The 25,110-nt window shown below is 43.8% G+C and overlaps 3 protein-coding genes across 3 annotated transcripts; 2 read left to right on the top strand and 1 right to left on the bottom strand.

Moving 5' to 3' along the window:
• Positions 1-948: 948 nt before the first annotated feature.
• ubn1 (ubinuclein 1) lies at positions 949-6,817 on the top strand. The gene is made up of 13 exons (XM_086120987.1): positions 949-1,684; positions 2,562-2,669; positions 2,764-2,856; positions 3,150-3,290; positions 3,432-3,520; positions 3,579-4,146; positions 4,248-4,318; positions 4,616-4,739; positions 4,832-4,956; positions 5,045-5,161; positions 5,384-5,527; positions 5,608-5,658; positions 6,310-6,817. Exons 1-13 carry the CDS (start codon positions 1,460-1,462, stop codon positions 6,815-6,817), a joined length of 2,364 nt encoding a protein of 787 aa, XP_085977113.1. The 5' UTR covers positions 949-1,459.
• LOC147200026 (intercellular adhesion molecule 5-like) lies at positions 6,220-14,323 on the bottom strand. The gene is made up of 7 exons (XM_086120988.1): positions 14,175-14,323; positions 10,441-10,615; positions 10,287-10,362; positions 10,065-10,203; positions 9,018-9,347; positions 7,617-7,847; positions 6,220-7,545 (listed from the first exon to the last, which is right to left on the bottom strand). The coding sequence occupies exons 1-7, from the start codon at positions 14,227-14,229 to the stop codon at positions 7,475-7,477; spliced, it is 1,077 nt and encodes a 358-aa protein (XP_085977114.1). The 5' UTR covers positions 14,230-14,323; the 3' UTR covers positions 6,220-7,474.
• Positions 14,324-15,758: 1,435 nt separating this feature from the next.
• gpr108 (G protein-coupled receptor 108) lies at positions 15,759-24,989 on the top strand. The gene is made up of 18 exons (XM_086120698.1): positions 15,759-16,332; positions 17,135-17,254; positions 17,414-17,464; positions 18,645-18,736; positions 18,819-18,898; positions 19,617-19,783; positions 19,855-19,917; positions 19,989-20,090; positions 20,167-20,300; positions 20,384-20,459; positions 21,258-21,331; positions 21,414-21,531; positions 21,618-21,748; positions 22,327-22,370; positions 22,449-22,498; positions 22,580-22,663; positions 22,744-22,865; positions 23,893-24,989. The coding sequence occupies exons 1-18, from the start codon at positions 16,237-16,239 to the stop codon at positions 23,978-23,980; spliced, it is 1,692 nt and encodes a 563-aa protein (XP_085976824.1). The 5' UTR covers positions 15,759-16,236; the 3' UTR covers positions 23,981-24,989.
• The last annotated feature ends 121 nt before the right edge of the window (positions 24,990-25,110 follow it).

Raw genomic sequence — 25,110 nt, 5'->3', positions numbered from 1 at the left:
GGGCGTCAAAATATTTTGACTTCTTAATGGCCAACTCTTCACATGTACAATATGCATGAGTTCATCCATCCATTTTCTGTGGGAAGAAGAAAATATTCCAAGCCCCCCCCCCCAAAGGCTTTGCTGTGGTAATGATTTGGGTATAATAACACTGAATCCTATGTGCAGTATCAACACACAACAAAAATGAACAATTATTAATGTTGTTTTTCAGTCTTTCTCTGCCTTTCTCTTCATCCGTGTTAAATATTTTTCCATGTTAAGTGTTTGTTCATTGCACTGCAGACATAATCTCCTGCTCTTGTGTTGTGTGCCTTGATGCTTGATGCAAAAAGAAATACATCTTTACTCCCTGTACACAAACTAACAATGAGAGCACCACTGCCACCTACTGTGGTGGATGTGAAATTACACTTTATACTTGGAAAAAGCATGCTGCCTGGAGTCGTACTAGATACCTGCAGTCACCCCACTGTTTGAGAATATGACGTGAATGAAATGGCTGTCCAGGGTGTAGCTCGCCTTTTGCCAAAATGAGCTGGGATAGGTACCCGGGATCCTGATCATTATCCTCATAAGGGTCGCGGGGACTACTGGAGACTATCCCAGCTGTCTTCGGGCAGTAGGCGGGGGACACCCTGAACCGGTTGCCAGCCAATCGCAGGGCACACAGAGACAAACAACCATCCGCGCTCGCACTCACACCTAGGGACAATTTATAGTATTCACTCAGCCTGTCATGAATGTTTTTGGAATGTGGGAGGAAACCGGAGTACCCGGAGAAAACCCACCCAGGCCCAGGGATAACATGCAAACTCTACACAGGGAAGCCGGAGCTGGAATTGAACCAGGTACCTCTTCACTGTGAGGTAGACGCACTAACCACTGGACCACCCACCCGGGATCCAATTCATCCAAAATCCAATAGTTCAATTAATTTTCCAAATCTTTCCATTGTTTGTTTGAGGCAACGATGCAACCGCGACGTCGAGCATAATGGTGTCTTGGTAGGCAGAACACCTACAAAAGGCGTCCAATCGTGTCATTTATATGTCATCCTTGAATGACTGGGGGGAATGCCATGATGTGTTGTGATGTATTTTAACAGACTTTATAGCACTCTCTTCTTTCTGACTCAGCGCTGACAGCCATTTTGAAAAGTGAGCGGTGGAATTTCCTACTCAACGTACAGTTGCTATTTAGTTAGTTAGTCAGTTAGTTAGCAAGCAGTCTTAACTCATGTTGGCCACCGTTGGCCGGGAAAAGAAATCTACATATGAACTCATGTAAATTAAGAGAATAACGAATGGATCCCAGTAGTCTAAATCCAGAGTTGACAGCAATGTAAAAGTAGCTTTGTGCTATGACTGAAGAGCGTCGGCCATGTTGTGCAGGTAACAGCACACCTGACACTATTTAGCCGTTAACTGCATCCACCCACTGCTCTTCTCCACGCGAGATGGCGCAACCTCACCGAGTCCAGCTCACGTCTTTGCCCAGTGACGTCCGGTCCTGTGCGGTCAACGGAACCGTCCTCGCCCCGAAGTCTCCGCCAGAACGCGGCGGTGGTTCCCGGCCAACGGCGGACTGCGTGCCGGGTTCGGTGCGCCTCGTCATCGCCTTGTTTGAGCCGGACGAGCGTAACTTCAGCGAGTTTAGTTACACTGAGCTGCTGGAAAGCAAGGTAAACTGTGAAGTTTGAGATATCTTAGACTCGGTGGTCAGTTTCGTTCTGTCGTGATGTCTTAGCTCTTTAATTACATGGGTCTGTATCAGACGTTTGTGTGCTGTTTTTAGGTCATTTAACCGAGATTCTTTAGAATGGGATGTGTATTTACGGTGACATTTTGCTAACAAAGTGCCCTTGCGTGGGTTGTAAAAAACAGACAAAATTGTCCAGATGAGTGCATGTGAGTAGATGTGCCGAGATAAATCTACAAATTACTGATTATCAAATTAATAAACCCTTTAATATTCGAGTAATCGTTGAGAGACATTACTTCACTTAAATTGTCCAAATACTTAGATTTCATTCCCTCAACAATAAATATTTGATTTCTACGGTTCTGTTCATGAAAGCATTTACAAACATCTACTTTTACTTTGGAAAGGTGATTGAATCACTTACTGAATCAGTTACAAAAACGTGGGTGCATACATCATCCCTCTTGTGTCATATTGCTTAATTGTCATTTCTTTTTTTTCACTGAAGGATACCAAGTGAACAATAACTGGTTGATTAAACAATCTAATAATAATTCTGAAAATATTAACTCATGACTGCTCAACATGTTAGGATGATTGATTTATTTGATTATCTCCCCAAAAGTCTCCAGCTCACTTTCAACCCTAAAGAGAAGCGCTGCAGAATATTAATAAGTGGAAAATGCGTTTAACAGTGTAGGGGGCGGGAGGGATTGTTTTTTTGAGGAAGATAATTTAAAAAAAACTCAAACAAAAGGAAATGTGGTCTTTTCACTGAACAGCAACATATTTGAAAGTCTGAATGTGTAACCTATTTGTGTATTATGTTGATGGATCTTATTTGTTTCTCTTTTAAGAAGAGCAACAAAAACGATGAAGTCAAGCCTAGGTCCAGATTCGAGGTGGAGGAGCAGAGGGAGAAGGAGCAGATGGCTGACCTTGCAAGGAAGATGGAGAAAAAATATGTAAGTCGCTGCTTCAGTTCCTTTTTGTCATTTTCCTTCTTTCTAAGAAACTTCGTTTTGGGCTGATGTGGACAAACAAAATGTTTATTTGCAGACAGTCAAGAAAAAGCGAGACCGCGTTCAGGACTTGATTGATATCGGCTACGGTTACGATGATGAGGATTCCTTCATTGACAACTCGGAGGCTGTGAGTACTGTTTTCCCAAATGTGGCAGCATTCGACCAACATAATGAGAGTTGTATCAGAAGGGCCGTCGATGTCAATATGGAAATGTTGATCTTTAATCGACACTATCAATTTGGTGCGCAGCTCTGTTGGTTCATTTCGATACAGCGCTTACATAGAATGTCAAGATTCTATATTATACCCTGTGGGTGCTTACTGGGCCACTGACTTGCACCTTGTGACTCAAAATGTTGGCAAGGTCACGTCACTTGGATCTAACGTTATGTCACATCCCAATTTGGTTGTCTCCACAGTACGACGAGTTTGTGCCCTCCTCAATCACCACCAAATTCGGAGGCTTCTACGTCAATTCTGGTGTGCTGCACTTCCGCCAGGTTTCTGACATTGAAACGGATGATGGGACCACAGGAGAGAGAACGCCAGAAACCGCCATGGTAGGCCAACAATCTCTTCACTGAAATGTAAAGTTCCTGCAGTGACAGCACAGAAACATAAACTGCAATATTTTACTTGTTGTATTTACTTTACAGTATAGCCCATATTGCCATGTGATAAAACTTGCTCTCAATGTACAGAAACGTGACCTCAAAGACGGACAAGAGATGCCAAAGAAGAAAAGGCGCAGAAAAGTTCTGCTGGATAAAAACGATGATGCAAATTCCAGGTGAGACTTAGAAAAGTTCCGTTTGGCATGTGTGTGACGTGCTGTTATTCTCTCGCAGAGTCTCATCTGACCTTGCAGCGGGTGACGAGCTGATGATGATGATGAAGAAGAAGAAAAAGAAAGCGGCCGGCACTCTGAGTGTCACCAGCATGCTGAAGAAGTTCCGGCGAGAAAAGGAGCGAGAGCGGAAGAAAATGGAGAAAGCTAAACAGCGCATGGCCAGCATCCCACTAAGTCCTGTGACGCCACACTGCCCGGCGGACGCGGGTGGCGGCGGCGGCTCGGGATTGGCCGACCCGCTGCTCAGCTTGATCGGATCCACAGATGAACAGGCACTTCTCCAGGCCGCCAGTACGGTGGAATTTGACATCGACCTGGACTGTTTATTGGATGTCGGTGACGAGATATCAACACCCCAGTCTTTAATGGAGGCGCCCCCTCCAAACCAGCCCAGAACAGACCATCCACACCCACCTGGAGCCTCTTGCGATGCAACACAGCCTCCAAGCAGAAAAATGACCCAATCACAAAAACCTAATTCAGAGATTGTGTCATCTCTTCATTGCGCCGTCCTACCAGAGGGACTCCCGCCTCCACTGGAGATCAGCATCAAGAAATTGATGCTGGTAAAGCGCACCTATGCAATTGGTCCCAGACACGATGATGTCATAGCATGTTTTCAGCGCTGCAGTACAGATAAACACTTGTACGCACTCTGTTTGTGCAGGCAGCCAAGACCGCGGAGGGGGAGTCCAAACTCAAGTTCTTCACCCCGGAAATCAACTCTGTCCTGCTAGAGTGAGTCACACACAGATGGTGAAAAAATATTCACACTCTGTACTTCAGTAGTAGTACAATTACTTGAGTAAAAGAACAACTTTGGTAGAAATACAAATTCCAGACCATGTTTTTTTTTTTTTTTTTGCAATTACACTAAAACTGACTAATTGCACCTCCACTGCAGTAGGTGGTAGTGTAAGTGCACATAACCGAAACTCCCACCGGTTCTATGCCATCAGTTTTCTACCTATGCTTCAAATGACCTGGAGATGACAAATTATGTACTTTCCACTTGTGATGTTTGGTCATTTTCAGCATAGAGTGTCAATGTCGTGAGCACGGCGGCCAGTTACGCTCCCGGGTGTACACGCACCTGTCATCCTTCCTGCCCTGTAGCAAGGAGACGCTCCGGAAACGTGTCAAGAAACTCAAGCTTGCAGTGAGTAGTTTGATTGAACCACACTTTTTTTTTTTTTTTTTTTTTTTTTTTTGCTGAATAAACTGACTTTTTTTTTTTCTTCCGGCACCAAGGAAGGCCTTTCAAACATGGGAGATCCCATGCAGAAGCTAAAGGAGGCCATCGGGCGAGCTATGCCCGAGCAGATTACATGTTTCAACCAACATTGTCAAGAATATGAGCAAGTTAAGACTCTGAGGTGACCGCTGTTCGAAAAATCCCTCTTGTTTAAGTCACCAATTGTTGTCAGTACTGCTGACGCACAATATGGTTCTGTTGGTTTTCAGGATGATGGAGGATGGGAGCGACGTCAGGCATGGTGGCATCGGGAACAATATGGAAGAGAAGGGGGCAAAAAGAGGAGGCGGTCCAAAGAAGTTGTTCAAATGGAACGAGGAGATCAGGTGATGAAATAAATATGACAGAAATATCTGTTGGGCACAAAAAGAAGCTGATATCGAGAAATAACAATACTGATTGATATCAGCCAAAATGTGATTTGACGGTACACGTGAACACAGTGCTCCGAAACTGTATGCGAATTAAGGAAATGTCTATTTAATAAAAATGGACGTGCTCCACACCTGTTCAAAAATTAATCAAGTCAACTTGTATTCTGCCGACAGGGAGTTGCTGCGTCACGTGCTGAGAGAAAAACTTGCAGTATTTCAAGAGAGGAGTGAAGGGAGGCAGCAACTGGAGGAGTGCCTCAAGGCCGTATTGGTCAAGGACATCAAGCCTCTCTGGCCCAAAGGCTGGATGCCGTCCAGGTATGAGATGAACGCCGCCGCTCTCTTGGATTCATCAGTCGAGTCTCCTTGGTTGCATTTAAGGATGCCTGTGCCCTCAGGGTGCTGCTTAGTGAGAGCAGGAAGATATTGGGCCTCCGGCTGACGTTTCCGTGAGTACCTGAACTGTCCAGTCATGCTGACTTGGGCCTGAGAGCTATGGATTTGGGGTTTTTTTTAGGCAGAATATAATTCTGATAATCTATTAATAGGTCGATTATTGTAAAATTGTGGAAATGCTCTTTTTTTTTCTGGAAAAAAAAGTGGGGTATTATACGCAAGTACAGAGAACAAAACTGCATGATTTGAGGGGAGCCTATAATACACAGTGTTATTCACTGGGTTTTACGGTGATTGAAAACAAAATATAATGAATTAAATAACTTCTTTTGGGGTCCCTAAATGCTTGCGACGACAACAATAAATGAATTACAGGCAGGTTTGCCACACTTGGTCCTCAAAGTGGACTGTGTTGGTCAGAAGAAAAACAAATACAAGAAAAAGTGCATCCAAATGTGTATTTGGTTACATTGGTTGTATTTAAGCAACCTTATAATACTCGCAGTGCACTTTAAGTATTTGTTTAACTTTACAACAGTCTTTTTTTTTGTGGGGATGGTGGGAATGTTCACCTCATTTTGTCATAGATTTAAGAAAGACGATTTCAAACAAACAACTGTCAGCCAACCGATGATTTATTCTGGCCCTAATTCTGAGAGCATCCGTCAAAGCATGCAATGAAACTCTGCCCTATATGTGAACAGAACAAAGAGATCCAGATCAGAAAAGAAGCAGCTGTCATTCATTGCTCCACCGGTGTTGGATCAAAACATAGGACCGCTGCCACTCAAAGTCGAACTCCCTCTTGAGCCAAATTCAGTGGTTGAAGCTTCAAATGCATCTTACGTGACCATGGAGGATCCCGAAGTGATTGTCTTGGATTCAGACTCTTCACCAACTCCCAGTGATGAATCACCAGTGATCCTCACTGACCAGTCTCGGGCTCACTTGGGCCCACCGATACCCCCCCATGAGCTGTTTGCGGCTGCTATCGCTAAATACGAAAATTCTCTTCATCGATGGAGCTTTAGCGCGGCAAGTGGCGGCTCGCCGCTTCCGCCGCCGCCGCCGCCTCAGTGCAGCCCAGTCACCTTTCCAGAAACAGGCCTGCTGTGTCACGTGGTTTTGCCAAAAGTGCTGCAAGACTCAACGGGTGCCCTTGCAGATTGTGGCCCAGATCTACAGATGGGCTCTGATGATGTCAATGTTTGAACTTTCCCATGTCTTGCTTGGATGAAGTAAGTCAAGATATTCTTTCAATAGATGTCACTAACCCCCCTCCCTCAAGAGTGTTTCCATGGAGATGGTCGGGTAGCTGCAGTCAAACATTGATTTATAGCTTAAAAAAAAGTTGAAAGCCTTTTGTTGAAAATACTGCTTTTTTTTTTTTTTTTAAAACATTGAATAAAAATATGTTGAATCCGCATATGTACATGTAGATTTTTTTTCTTTCTAATTATATAAAACTAACTTTTCAGAAATGGTAACTGGTCTTTCGTCAAATCTAAAGTGTCTCATAACACTTGCAGCTACGAAACATTCTTGTGGATGCATAAGAGTAAGTTTAAAACATGAAGCAAAACATTGATTAACAGTTTGACATATTTTTTACACATGAATTAACTTTTAGTACTTGACTAGTGAAATTTTGGGGTAGTAGAAGTACCTGAACAGAAGTTCTCTGGAGCGAGAGTTAGGGGAAAAAAAAAAAAAACATCGTATGAGCTATAATGACAATAAAAGACCCCAATGTGAACACGAGACCAAACGAGAAAACAAAACTCCCCGTCAACTGTTCCTCTCAGTAGGAGAAATGTCTTAACAGCAGTGAGACTTGAATCACAAACCCCATTGGGTTATTGTTAAGGTTTACAGCAGGTTCAAGGTCAGTCCAAGCAGAGCTGTCAGCAGGAAGTGCCTTCTAGGCGTGCTTGTGGTGCCTATGAAGGGAAGACATTGACATATTAAATACTTGTGATGCTCAATTGTAAAGTAGCGTAAACAAGTATACCTCTGCAAGTGACCACCTCCACCTCCACTGTCACATTCCTCTCTCCAAAGAGTCCCGTGGCCAACACGGTGTATTTTCCGGCATGTGCTCTCGTTGAGTGGGCGGGTGGGGTCACCAGGCGGCCGTCTTTGAGCCAAATGACCGATGGTTCGGGGTTTCCTCGGACCTCGCAGCGCAGGCTTTCGCCCATCTTGACTTGAAGCTTTGCAGGACAAAGCAGTTGCGGGCCAACTGTGAGGAGGAGAGCGCTTGTCTATCACAATTCTGCAAAACGGGAACAGGAATTTTTTCCGTATTTGTTTCAGTTGCTATTGGATTTATTACTGTGGCTCTGGCTTGACCTGCTGTTTCCTGGCCCGAGTTGTTTAAATTCTCCCTAGCTACAAGTGAATGTATGAACATATTCAAAATAAATAGTGAGTCAATCTTTTACTTTGTCAGTGTATTGACTTTAATTACTGTCCAACAAAAATCCAGTTGTAAACCACCTCCATTACATTACTTGCGCCATAATTTTGTATGTTGCTTTCTCATCTGTCCCCCACTACAAAGGAAAGGTAATCTGGAGTTGGTGGTGGTAGAATACTGGAGGTCATGTATGAGTGCAGCAGGATAGTGGTGAGCTGTGCTGTAGGGTGTGATAGAGGGGTTTAAGGTGCATCAGGGTTCAACTCTAGGCCCCTTCCTCTTTTCAATACTGTAGTGATGGATAGACTGACAGATGATCTTAGACTTAACCCTGGAGAACCCAAGAACCCTTTTCTTCTTTGGAAAATTATGAATTATACATTAAATGACTGCTATATGTTCACTGAACACCAAAATATGTTTTTTCAAATATTTAATGCTTTAATCCTAATTTACGATTAGGGCCAAATTTGACCCTTTGGGATTTATGGGTAGCATTTGAGAAACAGAATTTATAGGGGCCAAATTTGACCCCGTGGGTTCTCCAGGGTTTTAAATCCCCCATGGATGAGGTTTGCAGATGAAATTGTGAGAGCGGGTTAGGGAACATTTAGAAAGGTGAAAAGGAGAGTAGGATTAGCAGAATTAAAACTGAATTTATGTGTGTGAACGAGAGACTGGATGAGGAAGAGTGAGGCCTCAGGGAGAAAAGAGAATGAGTTTGGAGGACTTTAAATGCGTTGGGTCAACAATCTAGCGCAATGGATGAAAGGGAAATTATTATAAAAACAGTGGTGGGCCCAGGTATCACACATGTAATTGGAGACCTCGTTGGTAAATCAACATAGATTGAAGCTCCAAAACGTTTGATGGAAAATGTTGGCAGAAGTGGTGTCCTTATTTAGACAATGAAAACGACTGAATGTCTATGTGTGGTTTTATGTCTTGACTTTTGACCCTCATTACTGTGGTATAGAAATATGTTTTACTTACAGAGGACAATAGTAGTCACTTTTTCCGATGCAACCGCCACACGCTGCTGTGTCCCCGTTGGGTGCAGTTGCAGCTCAGCCTCACACCAGTAGTCATTGCCATCGTCCTCTCTTCTGGGCACAATGTCGAGCGTGAAGACCTCAGTCACCGGTGTCTTCTCCGTCACATTTGAATGTCGTTGAACCAGTTGGGTTTGGCCTCTGTAGAAGGTCACCAGGAGGTTCCCAGCGGGGGCGACGTTGTGGACGGTGCACCACAGAGTATACTGGTGATGCTCCAACAACGAGCCCGTGTGGTTCACGAAGCTGAGGGACACGCTGTCTGGAGCCTCTGCGCAAAGCAGGAGCAAAAGATGGAAGAGTCTGTCTGAACTGTTTAGACCCCGGACCTCACACAAGGTCTCGTTGTCCACCTTTCCCCATCGCCTGCCCTTTCATGCACCCTGTAACCTGATAACATGATACGCTGTCCACTGTAGTAACCGCTGTCCCTGAAAGGGTTAAAATCAGATAAAGTTTGATGATCAGTTGACTCTGAAAGATTATCCTGAGTGATAATGGTGTGGCATGTGTTAAAAACTGAATTTTCATCTCCAATCTGTTTAGACCACCATTCGGACCGACAGTCATAAATATTAAACCTGTTTAACAGTTCCGCTAGACAATCCTTACGTGCCATGTGGGGTCATGATTGGAATATGAAGCAGAACGATAGCTTGCCCGGCTAATTGCAGCGAATAGTTGTGTTGAGTGTTTGTAGAATGTAAAGGAGAAGAGTTTGCAACAACAATGTGGTTACCAGATAAGCTAACAGTTAACCTAGCATTTTGTTTTTGGTTTTTGTTACTACTTTTCTTCTTCTGTTACTTTAATATGTAGGGGGCCCAAGACCCCATAAAGTTTCAGAACCACTGCCCCGTTGGTCTGGAGCAGAAGAGTATCACCCAGTAGGTTGTATAAACAAAGTTTGCATGGAAATTGGTTAGGTACGTGGCAGCCATTTTCTCTGTTTGTACTGTACATTTGAAGGATTTTGATTAGAACTTACTGTAAACAAGGACCGGGAGATGAAGATGACAGGGTCCTTCCATGTCTGACAGCGCATAGCAACTCGGGGAAATAGCCCACTCTGTCATGTGCTCCACTCTCCACACCAGAAAGCTATTCATGGTGGGCTCTGGAGCCACCTAGAATACCATCAGTCACGTCCGTAAAACTGTTCAACTACCAATTGCAGCACAGGTCATGATGAAATGCTGATGGCTCTCACCAGTGTGACCTCCCATCCTAGCAGAGAAAGGCCCTTCATCGGCACAGAGCAGTTGACTTGGAATGGATCTCCAAACCTAAAGGAAACTCATTATTGATCTTTTGGGCCACTGGTTTACCGTGAATATTGTGTAAAATTGGGAGTCGGGCTCTACCTGACCACCAGGCTGGAAGGGGACAGGGTGAGAGGGCAGCGGGCTCTTTCCACCAAATCCTCCTGGTCTCCGCCGACTGGAGGGATGCTGAGCGAGGGGGACGGCCAGGAGGGCAGCATTGTGGGAAAGGGAGGAGAGATTTGGGAGGGCGGCAGGGAAAGAGGAGATGAGGTAGCTGTCAGAGGGGGGAAGGTTGAGCAAGGACAAAAAAAATAATGAAGTTCAGTGGTGCCTTGACGTGCGAGTGACACGACTTGTGCATTTTTCATGATACAAAGCATCTTTTCTGGGTTATTTTATTTTATTTATTTTTTTTTGGACTTGCAAGCGCACACTTTGGATTCCATAGCTATATGATGGCAGGAAACTTAGCCACTGATAGGTCGGGACTGAAAAGTAGATCACAGACGGCTTGTGAAAGTGTACATGTATTTGTATTCTGATTTTTATTATAGAGGCGTACCAACCACATGAAACATATTATGTGAACGATAGGAAATATTACTCGTGCGTTAGCCACTATCTTACGCTGTAAATAAAATAGCACAATGCCACCTTTGGCTAGCATGTGTCATAGCTAGCCATATGCTTTTGGCGGGCTACTCAAATTCATTTGAAAGCGCAATGAAAAATATAACTTGCTGTAAATGTATTTTTAAACAAACAAAAAAGCTTTTTTTTTGTTCATATTTTATAGAAGTAGGTGACGACTTTTCACGAACAGGAAGATGTGCGTCCCAGGATGTCGGACAGCAGTTGAGAAACACTGCTTTAAGCAAAGGCTATTTAAACACAAAAGGTGCAGCAACACGCAAGACCATGTAACCATACTGACAGTCATCTATTCTTTATCATGTACGAGGAGCTGAGACAGTCTGTTGCCATTTCATTTCTGTACTAATTTGTTTCGAAGTGAAATAAAATCCCGTGCCTAATTTGTTTTCCATTGTGGCTGGAAATCAACATATGAGTCACTGTTCCGCAAGGCAGACAAAGGTCAATTGAATTTTGCCATCTCGTGAAATCGGACTCTTTTTAGATGATCTATTGTGTGCCATTGTTTTATTGCAGGCTGAATACACCCAATGTGTTCCTCTAAGGAAGGAAGGACACCCTGCCCAAATCGAAAGAACTGGCTCCTCTCTTCTACTACCATTGTTCCACTGGACCCCGAGCGCCTTCTCCTCCCTCCTCATGCTATGATTCTGCTTGTGTATGAGATTTTGTTTGTGCCTCCAGTTTTCCTATACCATAAATCAGACGAGAAACTTTGCGGGGACTCAAATAACATTTTTCTCTTTTCCACACCACAAATATCCTCTCGATAATTTGTTCAGGTGCTGCTGTGCACAAAACAGTTGGCTGGCACTACGGACGTGGACAAAAAGTTTCTCATGACAAGAAAGGCCCACAAGGATCCATTCTTAATGTTTTCTTATACAACCTTTTGAGGTAATAACTGCAAATAAAAGATGTCTGTTATTCTCAGTGGGACTTTTATCTCGTCTCGGCAGGCATTTTAAGATAAGAAAACCTTTATTAGTCTCGCAATGGAGAAATTCCTGATTCACAGCAGCAAAGTTATGAAAGGAAGAAGTAGAACAACAAAATATAGGAGCTGCTGGAAAGGCAGCCACTCACGCGGCGCCATTTTGAAGTCAAAATAACAAAAATAACACAACACATAGGACACAGACAGCCGTGCAATCTTCACCACTTTTCTGCATACATTTTAGAACAGTCCTTGTGAGCAAAGTGCTTCAACCAAAAAAAGACAAACGCACACTCATGAAAAGAACTTTGTCCCAGAACGGGGACTGTCAACATTTAAAGAGGAAGTCAACCCTAAAATTCTCTTGATAATAATAAGTTCTATGCACATCCACGAGTCTAAATACGGCATTCCGATTAATGTGTGAAAATGACCTAAGGGGCGGCCATTTTGCGACTTTCTGTAAACTGAAAATGAAAATGAAAACAACCAATCATGGCTCACCTGGTTTCTGAAACTGAGCCATGATTGGTATTTACCTGAACCCTGAGCAACTGTGATGCCATTTTCAGTCAACAGCAAGCGGCAAAATGGCCGCCCCGAGGTGGCTAAAATCAGGTGGGTTTTGCTACTTCTCTCAGATTGCACAAACGCAATATTAGAATGCTGTGTTTAGAGTGCTTCACGTTGTTTTCAGTGATGATTTGTCAGTTTCTTTATAATTTTAAAGAGTACCAATGAACAAAATAACAGGCTTGGTTATGCTTTAAAGCTGCTTTGCCAAATGTAGCACACTCAGCCAAGACTATCCACTGCATTCTGAATTGAAATGTGCTATCTAGTGTAAGAAACTTGTTCTCGATCACAGGTCGTGCAGTAGGATAAAGACAAACACACAGTTGCCACCGGCTGTTATGGGACATTTTGAAAATTTTCCAGAGAGGAATGAGCAACTACGTATCATGTGCTTGATATGGAAATACTGTACTGCGACTAATGATTGAGAAGATTTAGACTCCTGGAGATTTGTTGATATCATCGCATACGCTGTTAAAAAAAAAAGGTAATAAAAATTTGCTTTTAGTGTATCTGACTATGGTACAGGCAACCCAGGCTGGCTATCTTAAGTGGCCAACGCGTTGCGCAACCAATAGGTGATGAGGATTGGTTTCCCCCATAATAATTTGCCTGGTATTCTTTTGAAAACGCTACGCTGGTGCACACTAGCGTGCGGACCTCCGCCAAAACTGATTCTATTTTAGAAATCAACAATTTGAATTCTTATTTTGACGACCTGGATGATGACCGGTTCAGAAAATGGATGGCTGGATGAACTTGAAAAGAACACTGCACACTGTCTAATCACCATCTGAGTTCCCCTAAACAAGAATCGGTGAAGAAAGCGGCTGATGATAATGAAATAAAATTGTAATTAACTAACATGACACAAGAGCTACCACTACGTGTGTCTGCTATGCTATGATTTACTTTACTTGCTACACTGCTGTGCCACAAGTCCTTGGGTGGGTCCCTCGAAAAGATGCCATATGTCAATCCAGTCTCTTCTCTTTACCAATCAGCTGCCTTCAACCCTTTGGCGTCTTGTCCCGGTGTTCTGTAGTCACATCACATGCCTGTTTTTAAATTTGGAGTTTCTTTCTGTCCTTGTCAGTTCACTGTTGGAGTTTTTTTGTTGGCTGTCATGATTCAGTCAAATATTTTTTCCTGCTGTTTGTTTCAGTACTTGGAACTTGGTGCCCCTCGCCTCCCTACTTCCTTGCATTTGAGTCCTCAACCTCACATCCATTGTGATGTTATCATTGTTTAAAAATACAAAGATATACTGTATTATTGAAGAAAATCACTCAAGTACAGTAAGTCATGCAAATGTTCTATACTAATTTATAATTTTGAAAATACATTGTAAATAGTTTTCAAGAATTTTGTCCTGTAATGTCTCTTGAGATGCTGTAAATATTTCAATACATTTATTTGAGTCGATAAATTACCAATTCACAAAAAAAAGACCCTCTTGTACAATTTGAAATTGCCGCGTTATTTAACCAACTGTACACAACAGTAATTTCCTTTGCATGCTGTGGCTTTCTTAGTGAATGTCTTTCAGTGTATTCTACTTTTTACATCCAAATCAATATTCTCTGTAGTTTTGGACTTCTCACATCTCCAGTTTTTGTTCATGGCAGCCATCCCAGAGTCCCAGCCCCCTGTTGATGTCACTTACCTGAGCAAAACAAGTGAAGCAGCAGAGTGACCTTGAGCGACCTTATGGCACACATCTTTAATGTACTTCTGTATCTCCGGTGATGTCTTTCAAGCAGCAGCTGCAGAAATACAGCATCTAACTATAATTAGAGTAAATACAGTAACCCTGGCAGGCGGCAACACCTCACTGTGAGACTTTGGAGGACTTCGGGCTTTTATGGGACTGTGTGTGTGGGGGGGGGGGGGGGGGTGAAGCTGATGATCAGGCAATTCCTTTGCTTTAGCCTCTCAAAGGCACCATGGGCGTTCTCTGTTGGTATATCGGGGGAGGAAGGAAGGGAGGGTCAAGAATAATGGTGTCGAGTGCAGCAGCACACTGGGCAAGAAGACGTGCAACTCCAGAGTAGCCTGTGTGTGAAAATTCCAATTCCCAAAATGATCAATAGATAAACACGATCTAATAAGAGAGGTATTTAAAGTACTGTATAATCGGATTACATTTATTATATGAGAAGGTCAAAATATTACTCCGATACAGTACACTTCTTCAATGAGCGTAAATTCCATTTCACAATTTGAAATAATTGTTCCATTCAATAATTATCAGCTTGTGAAATGATACATCATTAAAATTGAAACCTACTGTCAATATGACTCTTTTCGTAAGTGCACCCCTGGTCACGTAATAGCCCTTCTTAGAAACTGATGACCAAATGGACGTCAATTAACAGAAGTGAGTTCTTCCACTCATAAAACATTCATTTTGATGTTTGGATGATAATCACCTTTCTGTTTCCACTTTTTTTGTATTTGATGAGGCGGCCATATTAAAAACCAGGACTCCAGACCATTTCGAGCGTCTACGCAACCTAATTTCTCAGTGGCATGCGTCCAGAAAAAAAAAAGGTTGCACTTGTGTGACCAGCCTTTCCTGGGGTGAGGGAGAAATATTTAAGTGACTTTCTATACCAGGGGTCACCAACTCCGGTCCTCGAGGGTCCTTATCATGCAAGTTTTAAATGTCTCCCTCCACCAACACATCTCTTGGACGAGCTAGGTTGTACTAGCTAGCTACCTTGCTCATGAATCCAAAACATAAGCGGGTTGCAGTTTTGTCTTATTTAATAAGACATATATTTTCTGTGATCATAATCTCTTATATCATATCAGTTACAAAGGTGAACAAATTTAGCGCTCAGAAAGTGATTGCTGCACACACGAGCCCAAACAATGCATTGGCCATGGAGGTCTGCACGAGATATGTTGGTCAGCCACTTGTTGTTCTGTTTTCGACCTTTCTTCTGTCTCCAAGGCCCTGGTGCATATGATCTTTTTTCCTCTCTAAGTAAAACAATAACACAGCAAAGGTGCATCATTTTAAGAGGAACCGAGGAGCATGTTATACAAACAAATACAACATGTCAAATGCTGTGCACCCAAGAAGGTTCATGAAACATAACAAAATCAAAAGCGGAAGTGACTTCACGAGCGAGCGACGTATAGGGTAGGTTCCACGTGTCAGACTCGTTATACGTATGTGACGTCATTATCCATCGCAACCGGGGGTACGTGGAGCCGGAAGTTGCTGTCGTCAACACTGCGAGTCACATGACAAATACTGGTCCGACTGGATCAAATTCCTTCGTTTCAAGTAGAAAAGCCAATCGGCTCTAAGGAAAGAAAAAAAAACGTGTGTTAGATATACAGTCGACAATTCAACAGCACTTTGTTTTGTCGCTTGACACGTTTTCGTGTCAAACGTGACGAGGGCTGATGACGTCGCCGCCCGTTTCTTGTTGAATGTTTGGCATAGTGAGTCAAACACCAGGAAGCAAGATGAGCTAATTGCTAAATGCTAACAGTCGTACGTTGCCGTTGCTTTGTCGACGCGATGAAAGCACAGCAAATCAATCCATTGGTGCTTGTTTGACAACGTGAAGCGATTCGATTCTAATTTCGACAGCAACAATCGCTCTACATTGCTCCGGGTGTGCTGTTGTGAGACCGCTAGCAACCGGGGGGCTGCCAGCTGCTCCATCCATCGTTTTGGCTCGTAGCGTCGCTTCTCTTTCTGCGGAAATATGGCCGGAACGGACCGAACTGGCGTCGTGGCTGCATTACTCCTAGTCTTTCTTCTGGACGGTAGTAAGGCAAGGATACACAAACTCAGCCTGAAGGTAAGTCAGCAAACGGCGGCGAAACACAGCCGCGTTAGCTCGGGCAGTTAGCACGCCTTCAGAGTTGCTAGCCGCCGAATTCGCTTTATTCAGCTCTAACATGTTTGTTTTAATAATACAACATTCATATGACACGCCAGCGAACACACCCCGATATACTAACAAACTTATAGCTTTTAAAATTTGGTATTTATTTGTTTTTATATGTACATTGTCCCCTCGCAACTTCACTGTTTGCTTATTACGGACTCACTATATTGCAGATTTTCATTTGTGACCATACCCTCATCTATTACAGTTTTACCTCACGATTTGCGGGGTTTCTTTCTATTTTTATTGCTTTGAAGGCAGACCAGTCATAATGGATGATTTACAAATATGGAAACCATGAACATTAGACGGCGTATCACCCCCAAGCTCCCCATTCCTTAATCATGAGATCGACATCTTCGTCTATGTACAGCCAAATGAATTGATGAACACAGCCTATCGTCAGCAGCTCAGTATTTCTTCTACATTTTGCATTTTAAAAGTTATATTTAGTCGAACGGGTGTTTAGAAAGATGGGGACTGTGTGGGGTCATTCGTAATAGCTTAAAAGAGACGTGCAGTTTGTAGATTTGAAATGCTGTAACATACAGTACATGGTACTGGGCAAACTTGAGATCAAAGATTTTGTGTCGACATATTTTTGTGGTTGGCTTTTTCCCCTCTCCGCCAGCCATAGTGAGCACACACAAAATGACTGACATGGAGTTGTTTGTGTGTCACAAGTGATTTTATTGTGTGTGTGTATCGCCAGAATGAAACTCGTTTTTTCGTCCACCTCAACACTTTTGGCTTTTATGCTAACGGCACTCTGGATGTGAACCTCCACTCGCTGCGCCTCCCGCAGCAGCTGGTCAACTACAGCGCGTACCCGGTAAGAAGCTTTACGTTGAGCTGTCTTCAACAACAGTTGCAAAGGAAGGCTGTTTTGTTAAACATGTTCTCTCCTCTTGCGTTGGGAGAAAATGAATCACATGTGCTCTCGGTCTTCATCATTTGATTCACAACACATTCTCTCTCGCTTATATTTCAGGTCGGGTTCAGCTTCTCCAGGGCCCATGTTAGTGGAGTTTTGTCGTACACGGTGAGTACCCCGATCCCATCGCATCATTTTCATCTGATTAGTACTGGATGAAAAAGGACCCCCCCCACTTAATTTTGCAAGGTCATTTAGGGACAAAATAATCCTGTGGTCAATGGAACAGCAATAGCTCAATTTTGTATTATACAGTTAACATTTTGGTTTCATGTGGCAGTGTGAAAAAGACTATTCCACAAAAATATTTGCGTATTCAGTTTGAAAGGACAGTTGTACAGCGCTTATGAAAAAGGAAAGGATCACGCCGGGCATGGGTCAATACTCGAATCGGACAGTCTGACAACCTCTGAGCAAAAATATTGCGCTATCACCGTATTCAAATTAGACTTCTAAAATGTCCTTCGTTAAAATATGTGGGTAAATAAAAAACATTCTTTTCCCCATTGAACACATTTTATTTTATTTTTTTAAATATAATATTTGGTACATCAAGAAACTGAAGTTTGATTCAGTAAATAAAAAATGTTTGCATTCTTCTTCTGTTTTTAATTCTTAGCAAGTCGCAATGTGGTGAGCTGTTTTTAGAACAGACCCGTGGGCTACTCATGTTTTTCTTGGGGCTAACAAGTACCTGCTGGCATTAGGCACCTTAATCACCAGAGCAAAAAAGCATTTGTGGTTGCAGTGTCTCTTTCCCCACTCCTCTCCTCAAAGTCGAGAGAACATTACCGGTGACAGTCAAATGTGTCCATCTATGAGCACCAAGGGTTCTTTAAGAAGTAGTCAAGTCAAAAATGTCTTAACAGGATGTTTTATGTCCCCCACGAGTCTAAATGCGTTCATCCGATGAATTATGCATTTTTGGAATATGAATTAAGTAGATAAAATCGACCCAGTTTTGTCCATTTCAGCGGGGCAGCCATTTTACCCTGAACTGTCCCTTGCTGTCGACTGAAAATGACATCCCAGTCCCTAAGGGCTCAGGTTGCGAACATCACCGCTCAGCTGTTTTGTTCACAAGACGTTTATAAAAAGCCATTTACTCACACCGTATGGTGCATTATCAATGGTTTGTGGTGTGTTTTTATGAAATACTTTGCTCATTCTTCCTGGGAGAAAGCTTTTACGCAACGTGACATGCATGGTTGTCATTAGACAGCGGTAATAATCTAACGATGATTCATCTGTTGACATCCTCCCCCCATTCCCCACCCCCATTTCAAAGGCTGAAGAGACGGAGTCGTGCCCTCTCACACTCACGAAAGTAACCAACAATGAACCCCTAATCCTCTTTCTCATTGACACCGGCAGTCTCAGGTGGGCATGGGCATGGGAATGCGTGAGTGCGGGCGTCATTGTGAGCGGATTCTTAAGGTTGTCCGTGCTCTCGCTTGTGTAGTGTCAAAGTGCGTGTCCTCGGAGATCAGGACAACATCTTGACCGGCAAACTGAAGGCTAATGTGCAGACCAAAGAGAAAGGTCTGTGTCCTTTTTCACCATTTTAGATTAGTGTATTTTCCACACTAAAAGGCGCACCTAAAAGCCTTCCATTTTCTTAAAAGTTCACAGCACACCTTAAAATCCGATGCGGCTTGCGTATGGTCATTACGGTAATATTTTGACCCCCAAAATGGCTCCTTGCTCGAGACATGCTGACAACGCAGAGTTCAAAGGCGATCGGTTTCGCAGTTGAACACGGAAATCGAGCAGCGGCAAAAGAGTTCAACGTGAACGCGTCAATGTTAGAACTTGCTGTTGGTTAAGTGAACTGTGTCGCTGCTTTATTAAATCGGTTTTACCGACATCTGATCGTTATTTCTGTTGGTGTTTCCTTGGGCGTAGCGCCATCTAGTGGATGTATTGTAGATAGCGTCTTATAATGCCCAATGTATGAAAACAATTACAAAATAGGCCATTCATTGAAAGTGCGCCTCATAATCCAGTGCGCCTTTTAGTGTGGAAAATACGGTAGTCGATTTGAGGTTATACTTTTTGATGTTTGAGTTTTGGGCACTCCACTGTATTTCTTTGTCTTCTATTCAGTTTTGAGCCAGATTTGTGCCCTATTGCCGCGGTTGCTCGCCAAACCGAAGGGTGTTATTTGTTGGCCTTAAGCTCACCTGCTTACGACTTCAAGCAAACAGAAATGTACTGCTGGGTGGAAGTAGTTGCAAAGTGGGATCTCTGTGGCATTCAGGTCAGCGGGCCAGCCGAGAGGCTCCTGCTGCGACGCCAGCTAAGCCGGCGGAGCAGACAAAAGCCGGTAATAAGCTAACTGAGAAAACAGCAGGTGAGGCGAAGGTGCAAACAAATGCAGAGCCCGTCAATCAGATGAAGGAAGATCAGACGGCAACTGAATTCCAGGTGATTTATGACTCCTTTGTGTGTCCGTGGCGCGGTTGTAAAAAACGCTCTTAACGCGTGTTTGCGTTTAGTTGGCGTCCACCAAACAGCTGACGCTAGCTTTGGAGAAAGTTAATGACACGTACGCCTTCAACGTAAGAGCACCTTCAACACATCAGGTGATGTTGTATTTGATTGGCCCTGACCTCCCCCTCCTCTTCCACAGTTTCACCTCCTTTTGGGCCTGCTGGCCGAAGGCCTGTACAATTTAAACTTCTACTACTGCCAGAACATGGCTCCCGGCATCAACCGGCCGTACTCCTTCACCGTGAGTTTTGAGTCGCCTCTCGTGAAACCCACCGCCATCCCGCACGCTCCCTTGACCCTCGGCGCCTCCTTCGCAGCTGGAGATGACAGAGAAGAACCCCGGAGGCTTCTTGTCGGCGGCCGAAATCCCGCTCTCGCGCCTCTACATCGGCATGGCCGGAGTCTTCTTCGCCGCCGCCATGGCGTGGGTGTACACGCTGATGAAGCACAGGTACAGGAAGTGACGGCGGGCGGGTCTCTCACCTGACGGTCGCACCGGAGCGATCGCTAACGTTGGCTGTGCTGCGTCCGCAGGTACAGCGTGTTTAAGATCCACTGGCTGATGGCGGCGCTGGCCTTCACCAAGTCCACCTCACTAGTTTTCCACAGCGTGAGTCCAAACCGCAGCGCACACTGCCTGTGGCCATTTTCATGCCCCCCAAAAAATAAACACATAAATGAGTGGTGTTATTCATTGAAAAAGTCAGGACTGGATATGACTTTGGTATTAAGTAATAAAAGATTATGGGATCTAATTTTCTGTGAATTTCAAGGTTATTCGAGTTCATGCAAACTAACAAAATAATTACAATTTGGGAAAAAAATGTATAAACTTTTTTTTTTTAATATTGAAACGTTTATAAAACAAACTTAGACAAACTATAATTATCGTGATACTGTCAATTAGTTTCATACATGAGCTTTCGAGCTTTATTTCAAATGTATTTATTTCAAAATTACTATATGACCATACAGAAGAAGGAAGGTCACACAGTTGTTTGGGCATTGTAGTTTATTCCATATGACAGAGTGATGTTTTTTTCCCCCCTCCCCACTTGACAAATACTGCATATATTTAGGCAAGGTAAGTTTATTTGTGCAGCGCATTTCATGTACAAAACGATTCAAACTACTTTAGGGTAAAACATCAAAAGCACTACAGACAGAAACAAAACATGAAGATGTGACAAAAATCCCAATCAAATATTTTTATTAAAATTAAAACCAAGCATCAGTCGATACGTTGAGGTATAGCGTGCAAATGGGGATTAAAAGCAGGAGGAGGAGAATGCTGCACTTTATAGGGTACTATTGCATCTTGTCTGTATTTTGGTCCGAGATTACCATTGTGTGTACGTGGTGCCCTTGGTCGAGTTCTTCCCCTGCAACCTTTGGTTTTGTCTTTCAGATCAACTATCACTTCATCAACACAGAGGGGCACCCCATCGAAGGCTGGGCCGTCATGTATTACATCACTCACCTGTGAGCCCGCTGTCTCCCTCTCCCGCGTTTGTCCAAATGTCTTGTTGACGCGTGACGGCTTTCTCCTCGCTACCTTTCCCAGGCTCAAGGGGGCGCTGCTGTTCATCACGCTGGCCCTGATCGGCACCGGCTGGGCTTTTGTCAAGTACATCCTGTCTGATAAGGAGAAGAAAATCTTCATGATTGTCATCCCGCTGCAGGTGGAACTCATCACTGCATCGTCGTAAAGTCCCCTTTGTAGTCGTTTTGGTTGTTGACTCGTTGGTGTGTGCGTACACACGCGCAGTGCCTGGCCAACGTGGCCTACATCATCATCGAGTCCACAGAGGAAGGCTCCAGCGAGTACCCGCTGTGGAAGGAGATCCTCTTCCTGGTCGACCTCATCTGCTGCGGCGCCATCCTGTTCCCTGTCGTCTGGTCAGTGGCCAGCGTCTTGCGTTTCAAAGAAATCAATGCGACAGCAGAGCCTTGCTACGCAGGGTTCCCACGGGTCCCTAAAATTCACAAAAATCCATCAAAAAAGTTGTCAAATTTTGTTCTTAATTGTCCTTAATTTTAAGGGAAAGCTTCTAAAATCAATAAAAATCCTTACAAATGTATTTTTCTATTCAAAAATAAATTGAAATTTTATATTTTCTAAATTTAAAATACAGGTAGAAAAATTAAAATTTGACATACAGTATGTCAAATAAAGGGTTTGCTGATTGCCCCTAAAAATAAAGACATGCCCTTCCTTTGGCAGCAATGATTTGAACACCAGCTCGGTGATATGTGGCTTTCTGTTCAGCCCGCATATTGCTGAGCGGGCATTAAATCCACCGTGAATCCCCTGCTGAATGCAGAAAAGGTCCTTTAAAAAATGGCTAAATTAGCCCTCAAAAGTCCATAAATAAAAAGCAAGTGGAAGAGTGGGAACCATGCAGTACGTCGCCGTTCAGACTTAGTGGGTAAAACTAAAAACCCTCTCGTGAAAATGCCGCACATTTATTTTGTAGGTCCATCCGTCACCTCCAAGAGGCCTCGAGCACGGACGGAAAAGGTGAGCGTCTTTCATTAAATGAGTCTGTCAAGTGAATTGCTGTCAACCGAATGACGGATTCGATTTTGACCTCCACAGCCGCCATGAATTTGGAAAAGCTCAAACTCTTCCGTCACTACTACGTCATGGTGGGATTTGGCCTTCAAATCGTTTCCGGCGGGGGTTTTTTTCCTCTCCGGTTACCTAATTTTATTTTCTTCCTCTTTCAGATTGTTTGTTACATCTACTTCACCCGCATCATCGCCATCCTGCTCAAGGTCACCATGCCCTTCCAGTGGCAGTGGTGCTACGAGGTAGCATCGAAATTAATGTGCGGTCAAATGAAATGGCGATGGTGGTATTTTTATCGTGTGCCTTCATCCTCCTTCCTCAGTTCCTGGTGGAGGTATCCACTCTGATCTTCTTCGTGATGACGGGCTACAAATTCCGGCCCGCCTCCAACAATCCTTACCTCCAGTTGCCCCAGGACGAAGAAGACGAGGAGATGGATGAAATGTAAGCCGGCGTCACCACCACTGTCAAAACGCACGTGTACAATCTTAATGGCGTCCAATATAAGACGAGGAGCAACAACTCTAAATCGATCACGAGCTGCGGGTTGTGACCGAAAGAACACGCGTTTCCTCCGCTGGGTGTCGGGGCTCTCCCATAGAGCGAGGCTAAAAAAAAAATGAGGTGGCTCGGGCATCTGTTTCGGATGTTGAAAAGTTGATCCAAACTTACCTTGCTGGTGCTTGAGACGGAGGATGGGGTGCATCTGGTCTTAACTCATTCACTCCCAAAGACGTTTTTAAACGTCTTTTCAGACTTGGTCTAGAATTGGCTGGTACTGAATGAGTTAAACCCAGTGTTAGCGCTTCCTTTTTTTCACCGATGTTAGGATTCGATTCTACAGGTTTTACAATTTTTAAAAAACAACAAAAACTATCCTATAGCAAAAATAGTATGGTCGACAAACGTGTCAAAATGCTCCTTTAAAACAAAACTACAGCAGATGCTAAGCTAACGTCCGTGTTTTCCCTTACATTTGAAGGGACTCGCTCTCTCCTGCTAACTTGGCTGCCACATCTCTCCGTCCGTTGTCTTTTTAGCCTGCTCTAGTCTACCCTGAAACCTGTTTGTCTATGTCGTGAGAGCAGCACAAGCTTTTCGTGCGTGGTCAGTGTTGGTCCGTTGATGGCACGGCGGCGTCATCTACTGGCAATTTGGATGATTCCTTCTTTGGGCGTCTCACAAGACTCATTAGTTTGGATCGGAAGTGGCCACTTTCACGCTGTCATTATGAGGTGGCGTGTGTAGAAATTTGACGGAAAAATACGATCCAGTTGGCATTTAGGCTGTAACAAAATCTGCAAAAAATAAAAAAGTGAAGCGGTGTGAATACATTGGCAATGCACAGCAAATAAAGGGCTTGGCGGCGGTCTGTATGGGGATTCCAAATGGATCTTTAACGTCAAAAGCCATCAACGGCGGTGAATGAGTTCATATTCCCAACGACTGACTTGATTTTGCGTGTGCGCAGCGTGACGGAGTCGGGCGCCCTGGAGGGCATTTCCAAAGTCAAGAAGACGTCGAACGGACGCGAGCGGCAGAAGGAGGCCACCTTGTGAGCGGGTGGGAGGGGGTGCAGGGCTTTCATTTGGGGAGGAGTGTCACCTGACCAGTGGCACGCTCACACATGGACCGAGGCTTCTTCACCAACCACTGCCACGGGCTCCCCTTTTTCAGATGCTCCTTCCCACTGCCTGGCTATGCAAACGGACTTTTTTGTGTATTTGGATAAACACAAACGGACGGACGAACGAGAGGCCTGACCTCGCTCTTTCTCCAAAGACCATTTTAGCTTTTCGGATGTGTGTGTGTTGTTTTCTGTTTAACATGGTACTTTGTGCATCAGCCTTCCTCTCTAGTGCGTGTGCAGGTCCTGAGAACACAGGAAGCCCCAACCCCACCCCTCGCTCACATGCTCAGGTCCCCCCCCCCCTCCCTTTATTTCTTTTTTATTTTTATTTTGGCCAATCGCAACATTCATGGCTCACCGATTGGTCGAAACTACCATGTTCGTTTTTTGGACATGTTTGAGGTTGTATATTTCAGTAGATTTGCTCATTGGTCGGGTTCGGCGTTCTGTTCTCAAGGTGAGCCCAATTTTTGATCACACAACCGACAGCCTTTATGTTGTTGGTCCCCCACCCGCCACCACTCTCAATTTGGTGCCACTCTGAAAAATGACCATATTGCTTTTGACTGCTTTTGTTTTTTTTGTGTGGTTTTTTTTTAGCCTGCTACTCTGGATGTGATGCCTATTTTACTAAGTATTGACAAATTCTTGGAAAGGAAAAGTGTGTAGTGAGTGTAAATAATAAGACACACAGAGCCCTCGCAACCGTTTCAGGAAAAGGAAAAAAAACTTGCGTGTTCTTTCAGTGACTTTGAAATAGTGAAAGTGCACTTCAGGACGACCGACGTGACCCCGCACACGCTCCAGTGCACGTTTGTTTGCTTTGTGAGAGGACTATTGATGGTAAAATATTAATAAACTTTACTGAAGTTATATATTTTTTCTTTCCTTCCCCTCCCCAACTGTGACCTGTCAAAATAAAGATGGTGTTCTGGGCATGTCACCTCTCAACTTGTCTTACGGAGATGCTCAATTCACGTCAAGTGTTAAGGACAGTCAGTATGTTGGAATTATTACAAGCGAAATCGATTTTTTTTAAACAAAATGTCCTACTTGGCT

This window comes from Hippocampus guttulatus, chromosome 9, assembly GCF_054856545.1.
Source record: "Hippocampus guttulatus isolate MCC_2025c chromosome 9, RoL_Hgut_1.0, whole genome shotgun sequence".
Taxonomy (NCBI): domain Eukaryota; kingdom Metazoa; phylum Chordata; class Actinopteri; order Syngnathiformes; family Syngnathidae; genus Hippocampus; species Hippocampus guttulatus.
This window is presented reverse-complemented; position numbering and strand designations above follow the sequence as displayed.

Bases quoted from the DNA above. Each gene is read 5' to 3' on its own strand.
- ubn1 (XM_086120987.1), top strand. From the start codon at position 1,460: ATGGCGCAACCTCACCGAGTCCAGCTCACGTCTTTGCCCAGTGACGTC. The intron at 4,740-4,831 runs GTGAGTAGTTTG...TCCGGCACCAAG, and splicing joins TCAAGAAACTCAAGCTTGCA to GAAGGCCTTTCAAACATGGG. The intron at 4,957-5,044 runs GTGACCGCTGTT...GTTGGTTTTCAG, and splicing joins GAGCAAGTTAAGACTCTGAG to GATGATGGAGGATGGGAGCG.
- gpr108 (XM_086120698.1), top strand. From the start codon at position 16,237: ATGGCCGGAACGGACCGAACTGGCGTCGTGGCTGCATTACTCCTAGTC. The intron at 18,737-18,818 runs GTGGGCATGGGC...TCGCTTGTGTAG, and splicing joins ATTGACACCGGCAGTCTCAG to TGTCAAAGTGCGTGTCCTCG. The intron at 22,664-22,743 runs GTAGCATCGAAA...CTCCTTCCTCAG, and splicing joins AGTGGCAGTGGTGCTACGAG to TTCCTGGTGGAGGTATCCAC.
- LOC147200026 (XM_086120988.1), bottom strand. From the start codon at position 14,229: ATGTGTGCCATAAGGTCGCTCAAGGTCACTCTGCTGCTTCACTTGTTT. The intron at 10,363-10,440 runs GTAGAGCCCGAC...AGTTTCCTTTAG, and splicing joins CCTTCCAGCCTGGTGGTCAG to GTTTGGAGATCCATTCCAAG. The intron at 7,848-9,017 runs GTAAGTAAAACA...TCCTCCTCACAG, and splicing joins AGTGACTACTATTGTCCTCT to TTGGCCCGCAACTGCTTTGT.